The following is a 16,818-nucleotide window of genomic DNA, read 5'->3' on the forward strand; positions in this document are numbered from 1 at the left end:
CTTTAGCAAAACTTTGCTCGCTTGAGATATCAAAGAGATTGTCCGATGATTGCATGGTAGCCTACAATATATCAAGTGTAAGTATCAGACCTGCCTTGGTATTCTGTAGAGAAAGATTCCAAAGGCTTTGGGAAATTGGTATGCTAGAGTACAATTATCAGGAGAAACCCACACATGGACTGCTCAGAGGACACACCTTTCACCAAAACATTGAGGAACAAATTTGTTAAGGGAGTCCAGCATCCTTGAAGACTGCTGTGATTACTAGATTATATAAACCAGATCTGACAATGAGAACTGCCTTACTTGAATTAATATACCTAACAACCACAATGGGGCTGATTGGACCCTCTAGTTGTTGCTGTTGTTAGGTGCCATCGAGTTGGGACCGACCCAGAGTGACCTTATGCACAGCAGAATGAAACACTGCCCGATCCTGGGCCAACTTCACTACTGTTGCCACACTCGAGTCCATCGATGCCGCCACTTGGGCAATCCATCTCACTGGGAGGTCTTCCTCTATTTCTCTGACCCTCCACCTTACCAAACATGATATCCTTCTTCAGTGACTGGTCCCTCCTGTCAATATGTCTTAAGTATGAGAGATGAAGTGCCTCCAAGGAGCATTCTGGCTGCACTTCTTACAAAACAGATCTATTGGTTCTTTTGGAAGCCCATGGCACTTTCAATACTCTCCTCCAATACCATAATTCAAAAGCATCAATTCTTCTATGGTCTCCCTTATTCACTGTCCAACTTTCACATCCATATGAAGTTATTGAAAATACCATGGCTTGGGTCAGGCACTCCTTAGTCCTCAAGCTGACATCTTTGCTCTTCAACATTTTAAAAGGTTCCTGTCCAGCAGATTTGCTTAATGCAATACGTCGTTTGATTTCTTGACTGCTGCTTCCATGAGTGTTGATAGTTGATTCAAGAAGAATGAAGTCCTTGACAACTTCAACCTTTTCTCCATTAATAAGGATGTTGTTATTGGTCCAGTGGTGAGGATTTTTGTTTTCCTGACATTGAGATGTAATCCATACCAAAAGCTGTGCTCTTTGATCTTCATCAGCAAATATTTTAAGCCCTGTTCACTTTCAGTAAGCAAGGTTGTATATCATGTGCATATCGCAGATTGTTACTGAGTTTTCCTCCAATCCTCATGCCATGTTTTTCTTCATATAACCCAGCTTCTCAGATTATTTGCTCAGCATACAGGTTAAATAAGTAAGGTGAAAGAACACAACCTTGTCGCACACTTTTCTCAATTTTAAAACATTCAGTGTTCCCATGTTCTGTTCCAACAATTGCTTCTTGGTCCAGGTACAGATTCCTCATGAGCACAATTAAGTGTTCCGGAATACTCATACTTTGCGATGTTGTCTGTAGCTTGTCATGATCTACACAATCAAAAGCTTTTGTGTAGTCAATAAAGCACAGGTAAACAGCTTTCTGATATTCTCTGCTTTCAGCCAAAATCCATCAGTCATCAGCAATGATATCACTTGTTCCACAGCCTTTTGTGCTAAGTGGCAGCACTTAATTGACAAAGTCAAGGTTGGCATGGTTACCATAACAGAAAACAGAATCACAGCAGTAATCAGAATAGTCTGACTCATGTGGACTTACGTTGTTGGCTCTTTAGGCAGGGTGCCCCTAGGAGCAAAATAGATGGGAAATCTACTAAATACTTACTTGATTTGTACAAGAGGAAGAACTGTAGGTCAAGTAAATGACAGTCTAATTTGAATCTCCAGAATAAAGTCAAGGCCTCTTAATCAGTTCCAAGACTTGAACCAGTTTACAGACCCAGAACCTCTTGAATGAAGGGATGACCAGGTCTCTTAGAGGAAGGATTCCAGTATATTGCTAGCTGTTAGTTTTTCTTACAGCCTTCCCCAAAGGGATCTATGGCCTTTTACAAGAGTGACTGATCACTGGTGGGAAAGGAAATAGTTAGACATTTCAGGGATTACTAGACACTGGCTCTGAATTGACACTAATTACAGGAGCCTCCAAATTTCACTGTGGCCCAGCAGTCAGAGTGGGGCATATGGAGGTCAAGTTATTAAAATGGAGTCTTAGCTAAGGTCCATCTCACTGTGTATTTAGTGGGTCTCCTAACTCATTCTATAGTGATTTCCCCAGTTCCAGAATGCAAAATTAGAATTGACATAAACTGACAGAATCCTCACATTGGATCCTTGATATATGGAATAAGAACTATCTATTATGGTTGGAAAAGTCAAGTGAAAGCCATTAGAATGATCTTTACCTAGCAGAATTGTAAACCAAAAGCAATACCACATTTCTGTGGGGATTGAAGAATCTTATTCTAAGAGTCTGGTTGCCTGTCTGTCTGTCTGTCTTCCTGCCAGGCCTCCTGCCTGCCTGCCAGAATTGCCTGCCAATCTTGGTTCACCTGAGCTAGACTTGGAACTCTCCCACCTCTATAATTGTGAGCCATTTCATTAATATAAACTTCTCTCTCTCTCTCTCTCGCTCCTACAATCAAGGACTTCAAGGATGTGGGAGTGGTGATCCCCATTTAACTTGCCTATCTAGCCTGAACAAAAAAACAGCTGGATTTTGGAGAACTACAGTGGATCATCTTAAACTTAATCAGGTCATGATTCCAATTGCATTCGCTATTCCAGATGTTATTTCATTTCTTGAGCAAATTAATATATCTCCTAGTACCTGGTATGCAGCTATTGATCTGGTCAATGTCTTTTTCTCAATTCCAGGTTCTAAGAATCACCAGAAGCAGTTTGCCTTCCACAGGCAAGGACAACAATGCACTTTCACTGTATTACGTCAGAGGTACATTGTCATAGTTTAGTCCTCAGGGAACTTGATTGCCTTTTCCTGACCCAATATATCACATGGCCCATAACATTGATGACATTATACTTATTGGACTCAGTGAAACAGAAGTATCAATGACTCTAGACTTATTGTAAAACAACTGCATGCTAAAGGATGAGAAACTAACCCAACAAAAATTCAAGCACCTTCTACCTTGCTGAAATTTCTAGGGGTTCAATGGCGTGGGGCATAGAGAGATATTCCTACTAAAGTGAAGGATAAGTTATTGTATCTGGTCCCTCCTACAAACAAAAGAGATGCACAATGCCTGGTGGGCTTCTTTGGATTTTGGAGACAATATATCCATTGTTTAGGAGTGCTATCAAGTGACTTGAAAAGCTGCTGAATTTGAGTGGGGCCCACAACAAGAGAAGGTGCTGCAACAGGTTAAGGCTGCTATGCAAACTGCCCTGCTGCTTGGACCACATGGTCCAGCAAATCTATTGGTGCTTGAAGTTTCGGTGGCAGACAGCGATGCAGTTTGGAGTCTTTGGCAGGCACCTATTGGAAAATCACAATGTAGATCTTTAGGATTTTGGAGAAAAGCCCTAGCATCCTCTGCAGATAAGTGCCGTCATTTTGAGAAACAGGTTTTGACTTGGTACTAGGTCTTAGTAGAAATTGAACACTTAACCATGGACTACCAAGTAATCATGTGATCAGAGATAACCATTCTGAACTAGGTGTTGCCCAATTCACAGAATCATAAAGTTTGACTTCATTAAATGGAAGTGGTATATACAAGACTGGGCTTGATCAGTACCTGAAGGAACAAGTAAGTTACATGAGTAAGTGGCCCAAATATCCATGGTTTCTACTCCTGTTATATTATGTTCCCTCTCCCAGTCTACATCTATGGTTTCATGGGGAATTTCTTATGATCGGTTGACTGAGGAAGAGAAAACTCCTGTTTGGTTTACAGATGGTTCTGCACAATATGAAGACACCACCTGGAAGTGGACAGTAGCAGCACTATAGCTTCTTTCTCAGACCACCCTGAAGGACAGTGGTGAAGGGAAATCCTCCCAATGGAGAGAGCTTCAAGCGGTGCACCTAATTGGGCATTTTGCCACGTTGACAAGTGGTGGATTATGATAGTTTAAGTTTTGTGTCAACTTTACTAGACTAGGATTCCCAGTGGCTTGGTAGTTGAGATGTGGTTGTCCCCATGGAGATATCTCATACACTATAGTTAACTCTATGATTATTGACTATGAGCAGGCATAGTTAAGTCTATGATTAGCTATGATAGGCCAATCAATTGAAAGAATGTTTCCTTGAGGATGCAGCCTGCTTCCAATATAATGGACACTTAAGCAAAGCTTGCTTGCTTTTCTGCTGGGTCAAGATCTTGTATCTGAGTCATCTCCAATCTCTGGCTCTTTGGAATTGTAGTCAATGGCCTGCTCTGTTGTGTGTCAGCCTTCCTGCCTACTAGACCTGCCTGCTTATCTTGGTTCATCTGACCCAGAGTTGTGATTCCTGTCTACCTGCCTGTCTTCCTACTGGACCCTCCTGCCTGCTGGACCTGCATACTAATCTTGGTTTACCTGACCCAGACTTGGGAGTCTCCCATCTCTACAACTTCCAGTCATTTCCTTGATATAAATTTCTGTCTATCTATCTGTCTAAAATATATACACGCATATAAAAGTTTCACTGGTTTTGCTTCTCTAGAGAACCTAGCTTAAGACAGGTAACTAACAACAATAACAATTCATCTCAAAATACACAGGTATCATGTATTAAAATTGGCCATATACTAAGCAATTAAAAAATCTTCAGACATGCCCAAGAATTGGAATAATTTCTTTCTGACCACATTGCAGCTAAATTTGAAATTGTAAATAGAAATAACTTAAAAGTCCTTTTGATACTTTGAAATATTTCAAAGTAACCTTATGTGAAGAAAAAAACATATTACAATTCAATTTGATTTTTTTTAAAAAAAACTTTAGTTAAGTTTTGATAAGTCCTTATAAACTTTTTTTTTTTTTTTTTAGGTCCTTATAAACTTTCACAACAACATTGAAGTAGCACTTAGAGGAAAATGTATCATTTAAAAAGCTTCCATTAGAAAAATAATTGAAAATTAATAATCAAGTACATATTTCAAGATATGTTCTTCAGTAGTACAAATGTTAACAGACTCCACACCTAATCAAAATTTGGTGGTCTGAATTCAGTCATAGACATTTTAGATGACAAACCTGGTGATCCACTTGTGAAAAATTAGCCACTGAAACCTGAGGAACACAGTTCTGCTCTGACACATAAGTCTCCGTGAGTTGGACTTGTCTTAATGGCAAAATTTTGTTTCCTCAAGAGAATAAGGGGATGGGGGTGAATAGTGAACCTAAATTGTGGCACTGTAGGATCATCAGTGTATTGCAAACCCAGGGTCAGTAGTTCAAACCCACCAGCTGCTCCATGGAAACCACATACAGGACCACTAAGCATTAGACAGACTCAGTGACACTTAACAACAACAAAAGGAAACAGAAAGGGAGCTATAACAAATTGAAAGCAATATTAAGAATTAAGAAATTGAATAATTTTAAGAATAAAAATGTTGAAAAAACAAACAACAAACACACTGCCATCTAATTAAATCTCACTCATAGCAACCCTGTATAGAGTTTTCTGAGGCTATAAAGTTTTACAGGATCATAAAGGCTCATCTTTCTCCTGGAGAGGAGGCAGTTGGTTTGAACTTAATACAGGGCAACCGAGGTTCCTAAAAAGATGAAGCAACAAACACAGTAAGAGGATGCTATGAACAATCTCATATCAATAAATCTGAAAACCAAAATGTAAACTAAGTCTTATAATAGACATGTTCATAATTCCTTAAATCAGTGGCTTCCTAACCCACAGTTGCAGGACTAAATTACTCTAGTGTCCACAGGAAGAGAGCAAATAACATTCACAAACAATCCCCATAAACAGCTGGTACATCTACATTGACTGGTATCAATCAGCTGATAGATCCTCCAATAGTAAGACCATTTTTAGCTTTGTTTTTTAAATTTACTGTCTCTTATAAAATGGAAGGATCATGGAGAGCAGAATCTTTCTACAGAAATGAAATCCACAACATGCCAATATCCAACAGATTCTGGAGCCCTGGCACTCTTTGGCAAGTAATGACAGGGATATTGAAGAAATCTAGGTATTCAAATCTTGCTGGTTTTTGCTTTGAGTTTTCCCTTCTACCAATGAAAATTTCCTTAACCATGCCACTTTTAAAATCTGGAATTCATCTGTAGAGATGTACCCACAGAACAAGTCAAAAAGAAATTCAATTATACTTCTTTTTTTTAAAATTTCTTAAACAAGAATATAGACATTTAAAACAAATATGATACCATATTAAGCTGTGACCAGCTAGGTGGTGGAATTTTTTTTTTATGATTCTTTATCATTTTTATTTATTGAAAACAGTTTCATCACTAAAAAAAGAAGTGGTTAAGTAGCAAACCCAAAATATGCATTTTCAGAACTCAATTGATAACTTGAGATGAACTATCAGTGTGTCCTTTTAGGACTCTATCATGGAAAATTCAACTTTATTTTTAAATTAAAATTAAAATTTAATAAACACCCACAGTCATTCTACTACTGTCATCTAAATATCTGCAGAAATATTTTAAATCATTATACTTTTCACTGTATTTTACAGCTCTATTCTGAATACCAGGCTATTTAAATACCTGAAGACATTCTGAAATGTAATTACACTTATACTTTGTTCTCCCTATGACTAAGAATTGTCTCTGAATTAAGGTATTTGAGTGCATCTTCAGCTTCTGGAAAATGAGTTTTTTTTTTTTTTTTGAATATTTTGTGGTCCTAGTCAATTGCTAATTGCTAATTCTTTTGCCGGATACATTTCCTTTGGTAGTAATTAGAAAAATGCTAATGCTCTTCTCACTGAGAGGAAAATTCTACAGTGAGAGTACTTTCATGAGATGAATTGTAGGTAGTCTTCATTAAAAAAATACACGTATAGCTAACCAGTAGTAATAGCCAATACAAAATTATTCTACTGTAGAAAAGATTCACAATTTTAATCATTATGCTAAAATCGAATGTTCACATTACCTTTGTATTCTAAATGAAATCCAGTGTAGCTAACAGATCCATCACTTCGAAAAGCCAGATGCATGGTGTTTGAACTACTTTCGATTCTCTCTGGTAACTTGCTGTCTTGAAAACTTCCAATCAGTGGGCTATTACTGTCTGGTCCATCATATATATAGAGGAAGTCATAATTTGGTTCTATGCTAAAACTAAGGGAAAAAAAGAAAAGAAAAAAGATAGACAGAGATAGTAACAAGTTCAACAATTATTATTGTTGTTAAGTGCCATTGAGTCAGTTCTGACTCACAGAAACTCTGTATAGGGCTTCCCAGGTGTGAATGGTGAGCTTGAACCACCAACCTTGTGGTTCAAACGGACATTGCAGTCCAGCTCATTAATTCACCATGTCACACTAGGATATTAAACACACTGGAAGTGCAGTGGCTTTCCCAGTATGGACTGTGAACCACAAGTGGATTGAGCCTGACAATCACTCCATGGGGGAATGATGAGACTTTCTGCTCCTGCAAAGATTTGAAGCCTTGGAAACCCTATACAAGGTTGCCATGATTTGGAACCGATTCAACAGCATATAACAACAACATTAAAAATTCTAGTCGATATTTTAAAAACAAGACAATTCATTAAAATAAGCATATTTAAAAATTCACCTAGTGAAAATATACTAAATATGAGTATAACATCTTTAGTGGTAAAAGAAAATTTCATGAATATTACTATTTTTCTATTATTCTTATATGTTGGCATTGAGTCTACATGGAATATAAATGATTATAAAGTAAAGAGTGTAGCTAATAAAAAGAGCACAGATAGTGAGTCCGAATGTGAGTTTAAGCATCTTGTCTACCCTTTTTAGCTGCATATCTTTGGAAAAGTTAGTTTGTACCAGTAAAACAAAGGAAATTTCTGTTTTTAAATTTTTGTGTCATGAAAATACAACCATTTTTTATATCAAAGATATTACTTATTTTGAACTTCAAATTTATTAGCTTTTTTTTTTTTTTTCTGTTTTAGGACTCCACTCTAAATATCAGATTCCAAACTAAAGTTAATATACAAAATTTGCATGCAAATTACCCAAATGAAGCACAACACATTGTATTAGATATTCTTCTTCCCAAAGTAAATATATTTTTTCTTTTTTGAGAATTTAATGAGGGGGAAATCAAACCTCTACACTCTTTGTTAAAATTAGATAAAGTGTGAATAAGAGCATTTTAGTATGTAAATGACAAAAATATTTTAAATACTGCAAAATATGCATAATAAACCTACCTAAATAACCTTCAAAAGAATGAGCATTTTCCATAATGATTATACAATTTACATATTTAGAAGGCAGAAGCTATACAATCAATCTGCCTCCGTATTACCCAACATATGTGGCAGAGAAAAACACGGACTCATTTGGGTCATTAATAAAAGCCCATAATTTCATGATATAAAATAAAACCAGTAAAGTTTGCCATTGTTAAACCATTTTTAATAGGTTTGTTATGTATGTATGCATTTAAACAAGATATTGTTTAGGTGACATGTTTCCAAATTTATAAGAATTGTAGATGCTACATTTCCAAGTAGTTTTAATCCTTACTGAGTGCATGTGTAAGGGAGAAGAATCCAGTTTATGTCTACTTACATACAATGTTTACTTACGCATAAATAGTGATGATGTAGATTGGATTAGTGCAGAGTCTTTCAACATTTTATAAATAAGGATTCTTGTAATGTGAGAAAATTGGGAAGACTACCACATTATTGTGTTGTGTTTCATTTTATTTGCTAGCTTCCTTAGCCTTATTCAGTCAGTTACTCTTTACATTGTCAGTGAACCGCATTCCCCAATTTTTTTTTAGCAGATATACAAAGTTAAGTCCTGGTTTCATTACCAACTGTCTTTTCTAAAGTTCACTTCTTTAAAAAATTAATGTTTCATGATAATTACAACATGCTTGTCAAGTATATCATTTATGGAGAACTAGGAAAAAAGTCTACTATTCATCTGTCAGTTTCTCATACTGTGGTGGCTTGTGAGTTGCTGTGATTCTGGAAGTTATGCCAAAGGTATTTTAAATACCAGAAGTGTCAACCAACCACAGTAAACAAGTTTCAGATGAGCTTCAATACAAAGACAGACTAAGAAGATGGAGAGACAAACTACTTTTGAATATTTAGTCACTGAAAACCTTGAGTAGCAGAGAAACACTATCAGATATAGTGCCAGAAAATGAGCCCCTCAGGTTGGAAGGCACTCAAAACACGGCTGGGGAAGAGCAGCCTCCTCAAAGTAGAGATGACCATGATGGCGTGAATGGAGTAAAGCCCGTGGGAGTAAAGCTCTAGTGACATTCATTTGCTAATGAGGAACAACTCAAAATTAAGAGTAACAGCTGTAAACATCCTTTAGCAAATAGAAGATGCAATGTACAAAGTATGACTTTAGGAAAATTGCAAATTGTCAAAAATGAAATGGAATGCATAAACATCGATGATATCTTAGGCATTAGTAAGGTGAAATGGACTGGTAATGGTCATTTTGAATCTGAAAATCATATGGTTTACTATGCCAGGAATGACAAATTGCATTCATCATCAAAGAGACCACATCACTATCAGTCATGAGGAACAACTCTGTCTATTATAGGATAATATACATACACCTACAGGGAGTCCTGGTTTGGCACTGTGGGTTAATGTGCCAGATTGCAAAGCCATTTGAACTGCAAGGTTGGCAGTTCAAGCTCACCAGCTGTTCCTCGGAAACCCTATACAAGGTCGGGTTGCTATGGATTGGAACTGACTCGACGGCACTTCACAATAACAACAGGGAAGATCAGTTGATACCACTATTATAAAATTTGTGCACCAACCACTCAAGCCAGTGAGGATGAAATAGAAGAATTCTACCAACTTCTTCAATCTGAAATTGATCAAACATGCAATCTAGATGATTGATCTTTACTGGTGATTGGAATACAAAGGTTGGAAACAAAGAGGAAGGATCAGTAGTTGGAAAATATGTCCTTAGTGACAGAAATGATGCTGGAGATCACATGATAGAATTCTGAAAAACCATTTAACAACAAAACCAATAAACAACATTCTTGTCAATGGAGAAACGATTGAAGTTGTCAAGGAATTCATTCTCCTTGGATCAACCATCAACACTCATGGAAGCAGTAGTCAAGAAATCAAACGATGTATTGCAATAGGCAAATCTGCCACACAAGACCTTTTTAAAGTGTTGAACAGCAAAGATGTCAGCTTGAATACTAAGGTGCGCCTGACCCAAGCCATGGTATTTTCAATCACCTCATATGCATGTGAAAGCTGGACAGTGAATAAGTGAAACCATAGAAGAATTGTTGCTTTTGAATTATGGTGTTGGAGGAGAATATTGAAAGTGCCATGGGCTGCCAAAAGAACCAACAGATCTGTGTTAGAAGAAGTGCAGCCAGAATGCTCCTTGGAGGCACGTCGTCCCTCTTACTTCAGACATATTGTCAGGAGGGACGAGTCACTGGAGAAGGACATCATGTTTGGTAAGGTGGGGAGGGTCAGAGAAAAAGAGGAAGACCCCCCAGCGAGATGGATTGGCCAAGTGGCAGCATCAATGGGCTCAAGCATGGCAACAGTAGTGAAGTTGGCCCAGGATGGGGCAATGTTTCGTTCTGTAGTGCATAGGGTGGCTATGTATGGGTCAGTACCAACTCAGTGGCACCTAATAACAACAGCAACAGGAAAAAACTGCTTTGTAAATAATGTAGAATTATGTGTCATCCTTTGAAAGCTAAAAGCCTACTTAACAATGGGTAGCAGGGTATTTCCTTTTAGTTTTTGCTTTGGGCTTAAATAAGTATATCAATACAATTGATTTGAAATTTCTTTGAAAATGAAAATAAAACAAAAAGTTTTTTTTTTCCCTGTTAAGTTTTAGTTTTAGTACTAACATTTTCTCTGTCTCTCAAATAAAATGAGAAGGCTCATGCATTCTAATAGCCCATTATATTTTATAAATCACTTTCATGAAAACAAAGTTGCTGTTTCCAATAATCCTGGAGTTTAAGGAGGGCATTTTTATTTTCACTCTACCAGTGAGTACAGTAAGGTCCTGTAGGAAACTTTCATGAAGGAAAAAGATTAATGAAGAATATGCTTATAATGTTGTTGTTAAGTGCCGTCGAGTCGGTTCCGACCCATAGCGACCCTGTACAGGGTTTCCGAGGGTGTAAATCTTTACGGGAGTAGATAGCCTCATCTTTCTCCCGTGGAGTGGCTGGTAGTTTCGAACTGCTGACCTTCAAACCAGAGCTCTGGTAGCGTAGTGGTTTACGAATCGGGCTGCGAGCCACAAGGTCAGCAGTTCGAAACTACAGCGGTTCCGCGGGAGAAAGATGAGGCGGTCTGCTCCCGTAAAGATTTACAGCCTCGGAAACCCTGTGTAGGGTCACTGTAAGTCGGAACCGACTCCACGGCACATCACAACAACAACAACAAGCTTATAATGCATACAACAACTATACAAATGATGGAAAAGAAAAATTCCATATATTTACACTTTTGTCAAATTTTCATGCATTTGAATTATCTTTATAAAATAAGGCTTTAATATTTAAAAAGTAGTGCATATCTAAGGTTAATATTTAAAGTAAATTGCAGAGAGCTTTAACTCACTGGTATCAGAGGAGTAGTGAATTCTTCAGGGCAATGTTCTATATCAGTCTAGGAAAATTCCTACTTAAGAACTTTTTGAGTTTCTGATACCTGGCATTTCCATTGAAATCTTTGTTGTTTTTTTTTAAGTTTTTTTTATTGTGAATTGAGTGATAGTTTATATGGGAAAACACTGGTTTTACACTCATCGTTTCATTGCAATTATTACAGTCTTGTCCATGCCTTATCATTCAACAGTATTTGTTTCTATTCCCTCTGTGTGTGTGGTTTTTTGTTTTTGTTTTTGATGCATACAAAATCACTCAGGAATACATAATCATTTAAACAACCAAAGGGCACATTCTTCAAGCCTGCCTCCTGTCCGCAAGCACAAATTCTCTTTTCATGAATCTAGAGTCCTCAGCTGGTCTCTTTCTCCATGTCCTCATCTTTGTCTCCATCTCTAGTGTTGCTGCTTCTCCAGATAGGGTCCCACATTCCACTCGAAATATTAAGGGAAGAATTGGGTCAGGTTTTTGTGATACCAGCAATTGGCACCATGTGAGGAAGTGGAGCTTAATTCAGATAAATAACTTAACTCAATGTGTTAGTTTACATATATAACAGCAGCAAAGCTAGGACTCAAACAAGCTGTCCTCTTTTCCCTTACAGGAAGTTGTATCACAACTTCAGTACTACAATAATCTTAATATTTATGTTGCTAATCACTATGGTTGTTTGCAAATTTTTGGTAGCTCCACACAAAGCTCTATATTGTTGCAAGTTCTGCTGGTATATCATACAGAAATCACACATCAAATTATTTTTCAGTTTGACTCAATGAGACCACATACAGACAAAAATAGCTAGAATTGTGTGTCTTCCTAACCTAATAGTTGGCGCTTCACCAAGAGGTTTTAGATGCTTTAGAAAGGCTTCAGATTGTACACGTATAGGAGAAAAAAACAAAACAAAAAACTATGAAGAACTGACCTTTAATGTTGAAGTTTAGGAAAACCAAAATTTTATAGCAATGATGGTATACACAGGCTCAGAAGAAAGGTTATGAAGAAAGAGATCAAACTTCATGAGAGTCCATGAACTACTCAACCTTTAATGTGGTTCCCTTATGCTGGAATCTGTGGGAAATACTCTCCTACTCCCTTTCAGAAGTGCTTTAGCATCTCTATTTACTATTCAAAACTTTATAAACTTTAAACACTGCATAGTTGCAAAGCATTAGTAATGGAATTAGTAAAAACTAATAAAGTTGCCACGTATTGTTGTTGTGGTTGTTAGGTTCCATTAAGTCAGTAAGAACTCATGGCAACCCTGTATAGGGTTTCCAAGACTTTTAAATCTTCACAGGAGCAGCTGGTGGGCTCAAACTGCAGACTTTGTGGTTTGCAGTCCAGTGCTTATTGCATGTATGTCATTGCTGTTGTTAAATGCTGCAGAGTTGGTTCTGACCCATTGTGACCCTGTATAGGTTTTCTGTGGAGTAACTGGTATGTTTGAGATACTGACCTTGTGGTTGAAACTGACCTTGCAGTCCAGCATGTTATCCTGCAATACCACAAATTTGCCTAGTGCAAATGCTAAAGCAAAATGACTTACAAAGATTTTGCCAATGTGGAAATATATAGGAACTCACCTGATAAACGCCAAGGAGATAACATAGTCTGTATTGACAGTGATAGTCCAGTCACAGTCCCTGCTATGAGGATATGGATGAGGGAAGTTTGGCGAAAGAATAAAGCCTGAAGATCCTGTTAAATTGCCTCCACAGGGTGCTTTAATTGAAACAAACAAACAAACAAACAAAAATCTTAGTAAGCATGTCTCTATAATGGTTTATGAGGTTTTGTACAGGCTTCTAACTTCTTATAGTACCAGATACTTGAATATTGCACTTAATTTCAAGAAAGACTACTAAAATATTGAGTACACACACACACACATTGTTGTTGTCATTGTTAAGTGCCATTGAGTCAGTTACAAACCAAAATGACCCTGTATAGGGTTTCATAGGAGTGGCTGCTGAACTTGAAATGCTGACCTTGCGGTTCAAACTGACTTTGTAGCCCAGCACATTAACCCACAGTGCCTCACCAGGATACAATTTTGATCTCTATTGGCTTTAAAATATAAAACAAATGCATATCTACTTTCTTTCCCTTTTATTATTATTTTATTTTATGTAAAAGAAAAACTGGATGTGGAGATTAGTAAAAATGGCTTCCCTTGAGTTTAATAGAAAAAAAAAAAAGTCTCTAAAAGAAAAGAAAACAAAATAAAGCACACACACACAAGCAAAATGAAGCTTCTAATTATAAGCACACAATAGGATATGAGATATTTGGCTTATTTTATTTTTTCATGACACATTTTACACATTTGTGGAGAGAGAGGTTTTGACATTAATGGGTAGGAATGAATAATTATCACAGCAACCCTGAAGATCAAAGTAACACTGTGGCTACCCAAAACAGGGGGCTACAAAGGCAAGAAGTGACTGGCTTATAAGCTTTCAATAGGGAACCTAGTTCCAGAGGGCAAGGGGAGAGGTAGAATCTCCAATGAGTTGTTTCCAACCTGTCTGGATGGGGTTGATAAAAGGTGTGGGGGATAGGAGTCCTGTGGTTCAATAGGGAATGATTGCTATCAGGTCTGACAGTGAGTGTTGGAAAGGTAAATGTAAATGTTTTGTAACAAAAGGAGGTTTTGTAGTCTAGGAGTGGAGATCCCTGGTACCATCAAGGGATGGAGAAAAGCGAAATGTGGGACCCTGTCCCAGGAGGCAGTGACAATGGAGGCAGGGATGGAGGCAGAGATGATGACTTGGAGAGAAGAAGAGGCTGTGGAACTCTAGACTCAGGGAGGGAGAGGGTCTGTGTGTTGGCAGCCAGGAGGCAGGCATGTGGGGTGTACCCTTTGGTTCCATGCAGGGGATTTTAATCATTGCAATGAAATGAAATAAGATAGGATCAATGTAAAGATAATGGATAATGTTCTCGCATGTAAACTAACACATAATTCACAATAAAAACTTAAAAAAATAAAAAAAAAAGAACAAGTTTCAGAGTCTCTTCTGACATCCATTTAGTTGTTTATTCTTTCTTGTAAGTATTTTTAGTGACATTTTGTAATTTTTTTCTTTATATATAATATTCTTGATGTCATTCCACAACTCTGGTCTTTGGTCATTAAAGTCTAGTGCATCAAATCTGTTCTTGAGATCGTTTCTAAATTTAGGTGGAATATACTAAAGGTCATATTTTGGCTCTAGTATACTGGGTTTCATTTCTTCAGCTTCAGCCTGAACTTACATATAAGAAAATAATGATCTATTCCACAGTTGGTCCCTGGCCTTTTTATGGATAATGATATTGATTTTTGGCTGATGACATTGGTTGTCTCTTCCCACAAATGTAAACAGTGTGCTTCTTGTGTATTCCATCTGGTTGAGGTCCACATGTATAGTTTCCATTTATGTTATGGAAAAAAGATAGTTTGTAATGGAGAAATTGTTGTTTTTCAAAATTATATCATGTGATCTCCATCATCATTTCTATCACCAAGGCCATATTTTTCAATTACTGATCCTTCCTATTATTTTCCCCAAATTTTGCATTCCAATCACCAGCTTACATGAAGAAACAAGACCAAGTTGCTCAGACAAGTCAGCAAAATACAGAGTAAGAAAATATAATACCAGAAATGGTATTGGAACAGCCTGATAAGGAACTGAAAAGAATAATATTTAGGTATCTTCAATAGACTGAGAGAATGATTAAGAAAGTTGTAAATAAAAGCAAGGAGAAGATAGATAAAACTTTAGTATAAGTCAGGAAAACATTAAAAGAACAGACTGACAAAGTAAACGAAAATTCGAATCCATGCAAAACAGCAAATAGACATCCAGAAGATTAATACTAAGCTTTCAGAAATAGATAATACATTGAAGGGATAGAGAAGTAGAATGAAGTCAATGGAAGGCCAAATTGGTGAGCTTGATTACAAATCTCTTATGTTCATCTGCTACAGGAGCAATCAGAAACAATAACAAAAATATCTGAACAAAGCCTTAGACTTAAGTGAGACACCATTAAGAAGAATAACTTATCTATGATCAGAATTCCCAAACAGTAAGAGACACACAAAAAAATCAGAGACACATTGTCAAAGAACTATTGGAAGAAAACTTCCCTAACATTATGAGAGATATGCATTCAAGATGCTGAACGAACTCCAAACAGGATAGACCCCAAGAAGGAAATCACCAAAACATAGTATAACCAAACTCTCTAAAATCAAAGATATCAGATCAGAAAAAAAAACAAAAAAAGCCACCTATGATAGTGAACTATTAAAATCTGAGCTCTGTTCTTTCAGCAGACATTTATGCAGACAAGAAGACAATAGGATGACATTAATAAAACCCTGAGAGAAAAAAAAATTGCCCATCATGAATTTTATGTACAGCAAAACTGTCACTAAAAAGGGCAGTGAATTAGGACATTTCCAGATAAACAGATTAGAAAATAATTTGTAAAAATGAGAACCATCTTTACCAAAAATACTAAAAGCAATTTTTTGGTACCGAACCAAAACCACATACAACATGCTTGACAATATCACCTAGAACTGAACTTAGATTTACAATTATCCAAAGTAAAACAAATCTACAAGAATGAAAACAGAAAATGAGAGGTTCAATTTGCAACAACACCAAAAGATCACAAAGTAAAAAGAAGGAACAGTGTAGTTGTAGGACTTCCAAATGAAGAGAAAATCAAGTACATTTCATGAAAAACAAACAAATACATAAAATAAGCCTAACTGTAACCCTATAACTAGACCAAGTCCTACTCCTAGCCCTAGCCCAACACCTATGCCTAACTCTAACACCAGTCATAGTCCTAACTCTAACTCTAGATCTTTACATGTACCCCCATCACCAAGATAAAAAGAAAAAATAAAAATAATGTGTGACCACTATCACATTCCTCCATGCTCTGTTACCCTTGTTTCAGTTACTCTCAGATGACCTTAACTCCATAAGGTCTCCTATGACCTTAAATAGTCTCCTATTAAGACTATTTAAGGAGCTCTGGTAGCGTAGTGGTTACGAATCGGGCTGCGAACCTTAAGGTCAGTGGTTCGAAACTACCAGCCGCTCCGCGGGAG

General features: G+C 37.0%; 1 protein-coding gene across 2 annotated transcripts in view; it reads right to left on the bottom strand.

Annotated features, from left to right (window-relative positions):
• The window catches only part of CSMD3 (CUB and Sushi multiple domains 3), a 1,928,297-nt gene that overhangs the window by 450,429 nt on the left and 1,461,050 nt on the right, over positions 1–16,818 (bottom strand). For both annotated transcript variants that reach the window (XM_006830658.1, XM_006830657.1), the window contains 2 exons: positions 13,283–13,421; positions 6,976–7,163 (listed from right to left, as the gene is read on the bottom strand). In XM_006830658.1, coding sequence (XP_006830721.1) covers positions 6,976–7,163; positions 13,283–13,421 — 327 coding nt within the window. The remainder of the gene's footprint in view (positions 1–6,975; positions 7,164–13,282; positions 13,422–16,818) is intronic.

The sequence above is a fragment of the Chrysochloris asiatica genome, unplaced genomic scaffold (genome assembly GCF_000296735.1).
Source record: "Chrysochloris asiatica unplaced genomic scaffold, ChrAsi1.0 scaffold00001, whole genome shotgun sequence".
Taxonomy (NCBI): Eukaryota; Metazoa; Chordata; class Mammalia; order Afrosoricida; family Chrysochloridae; genus Chrysochloris; species Chrysochloris asiatica.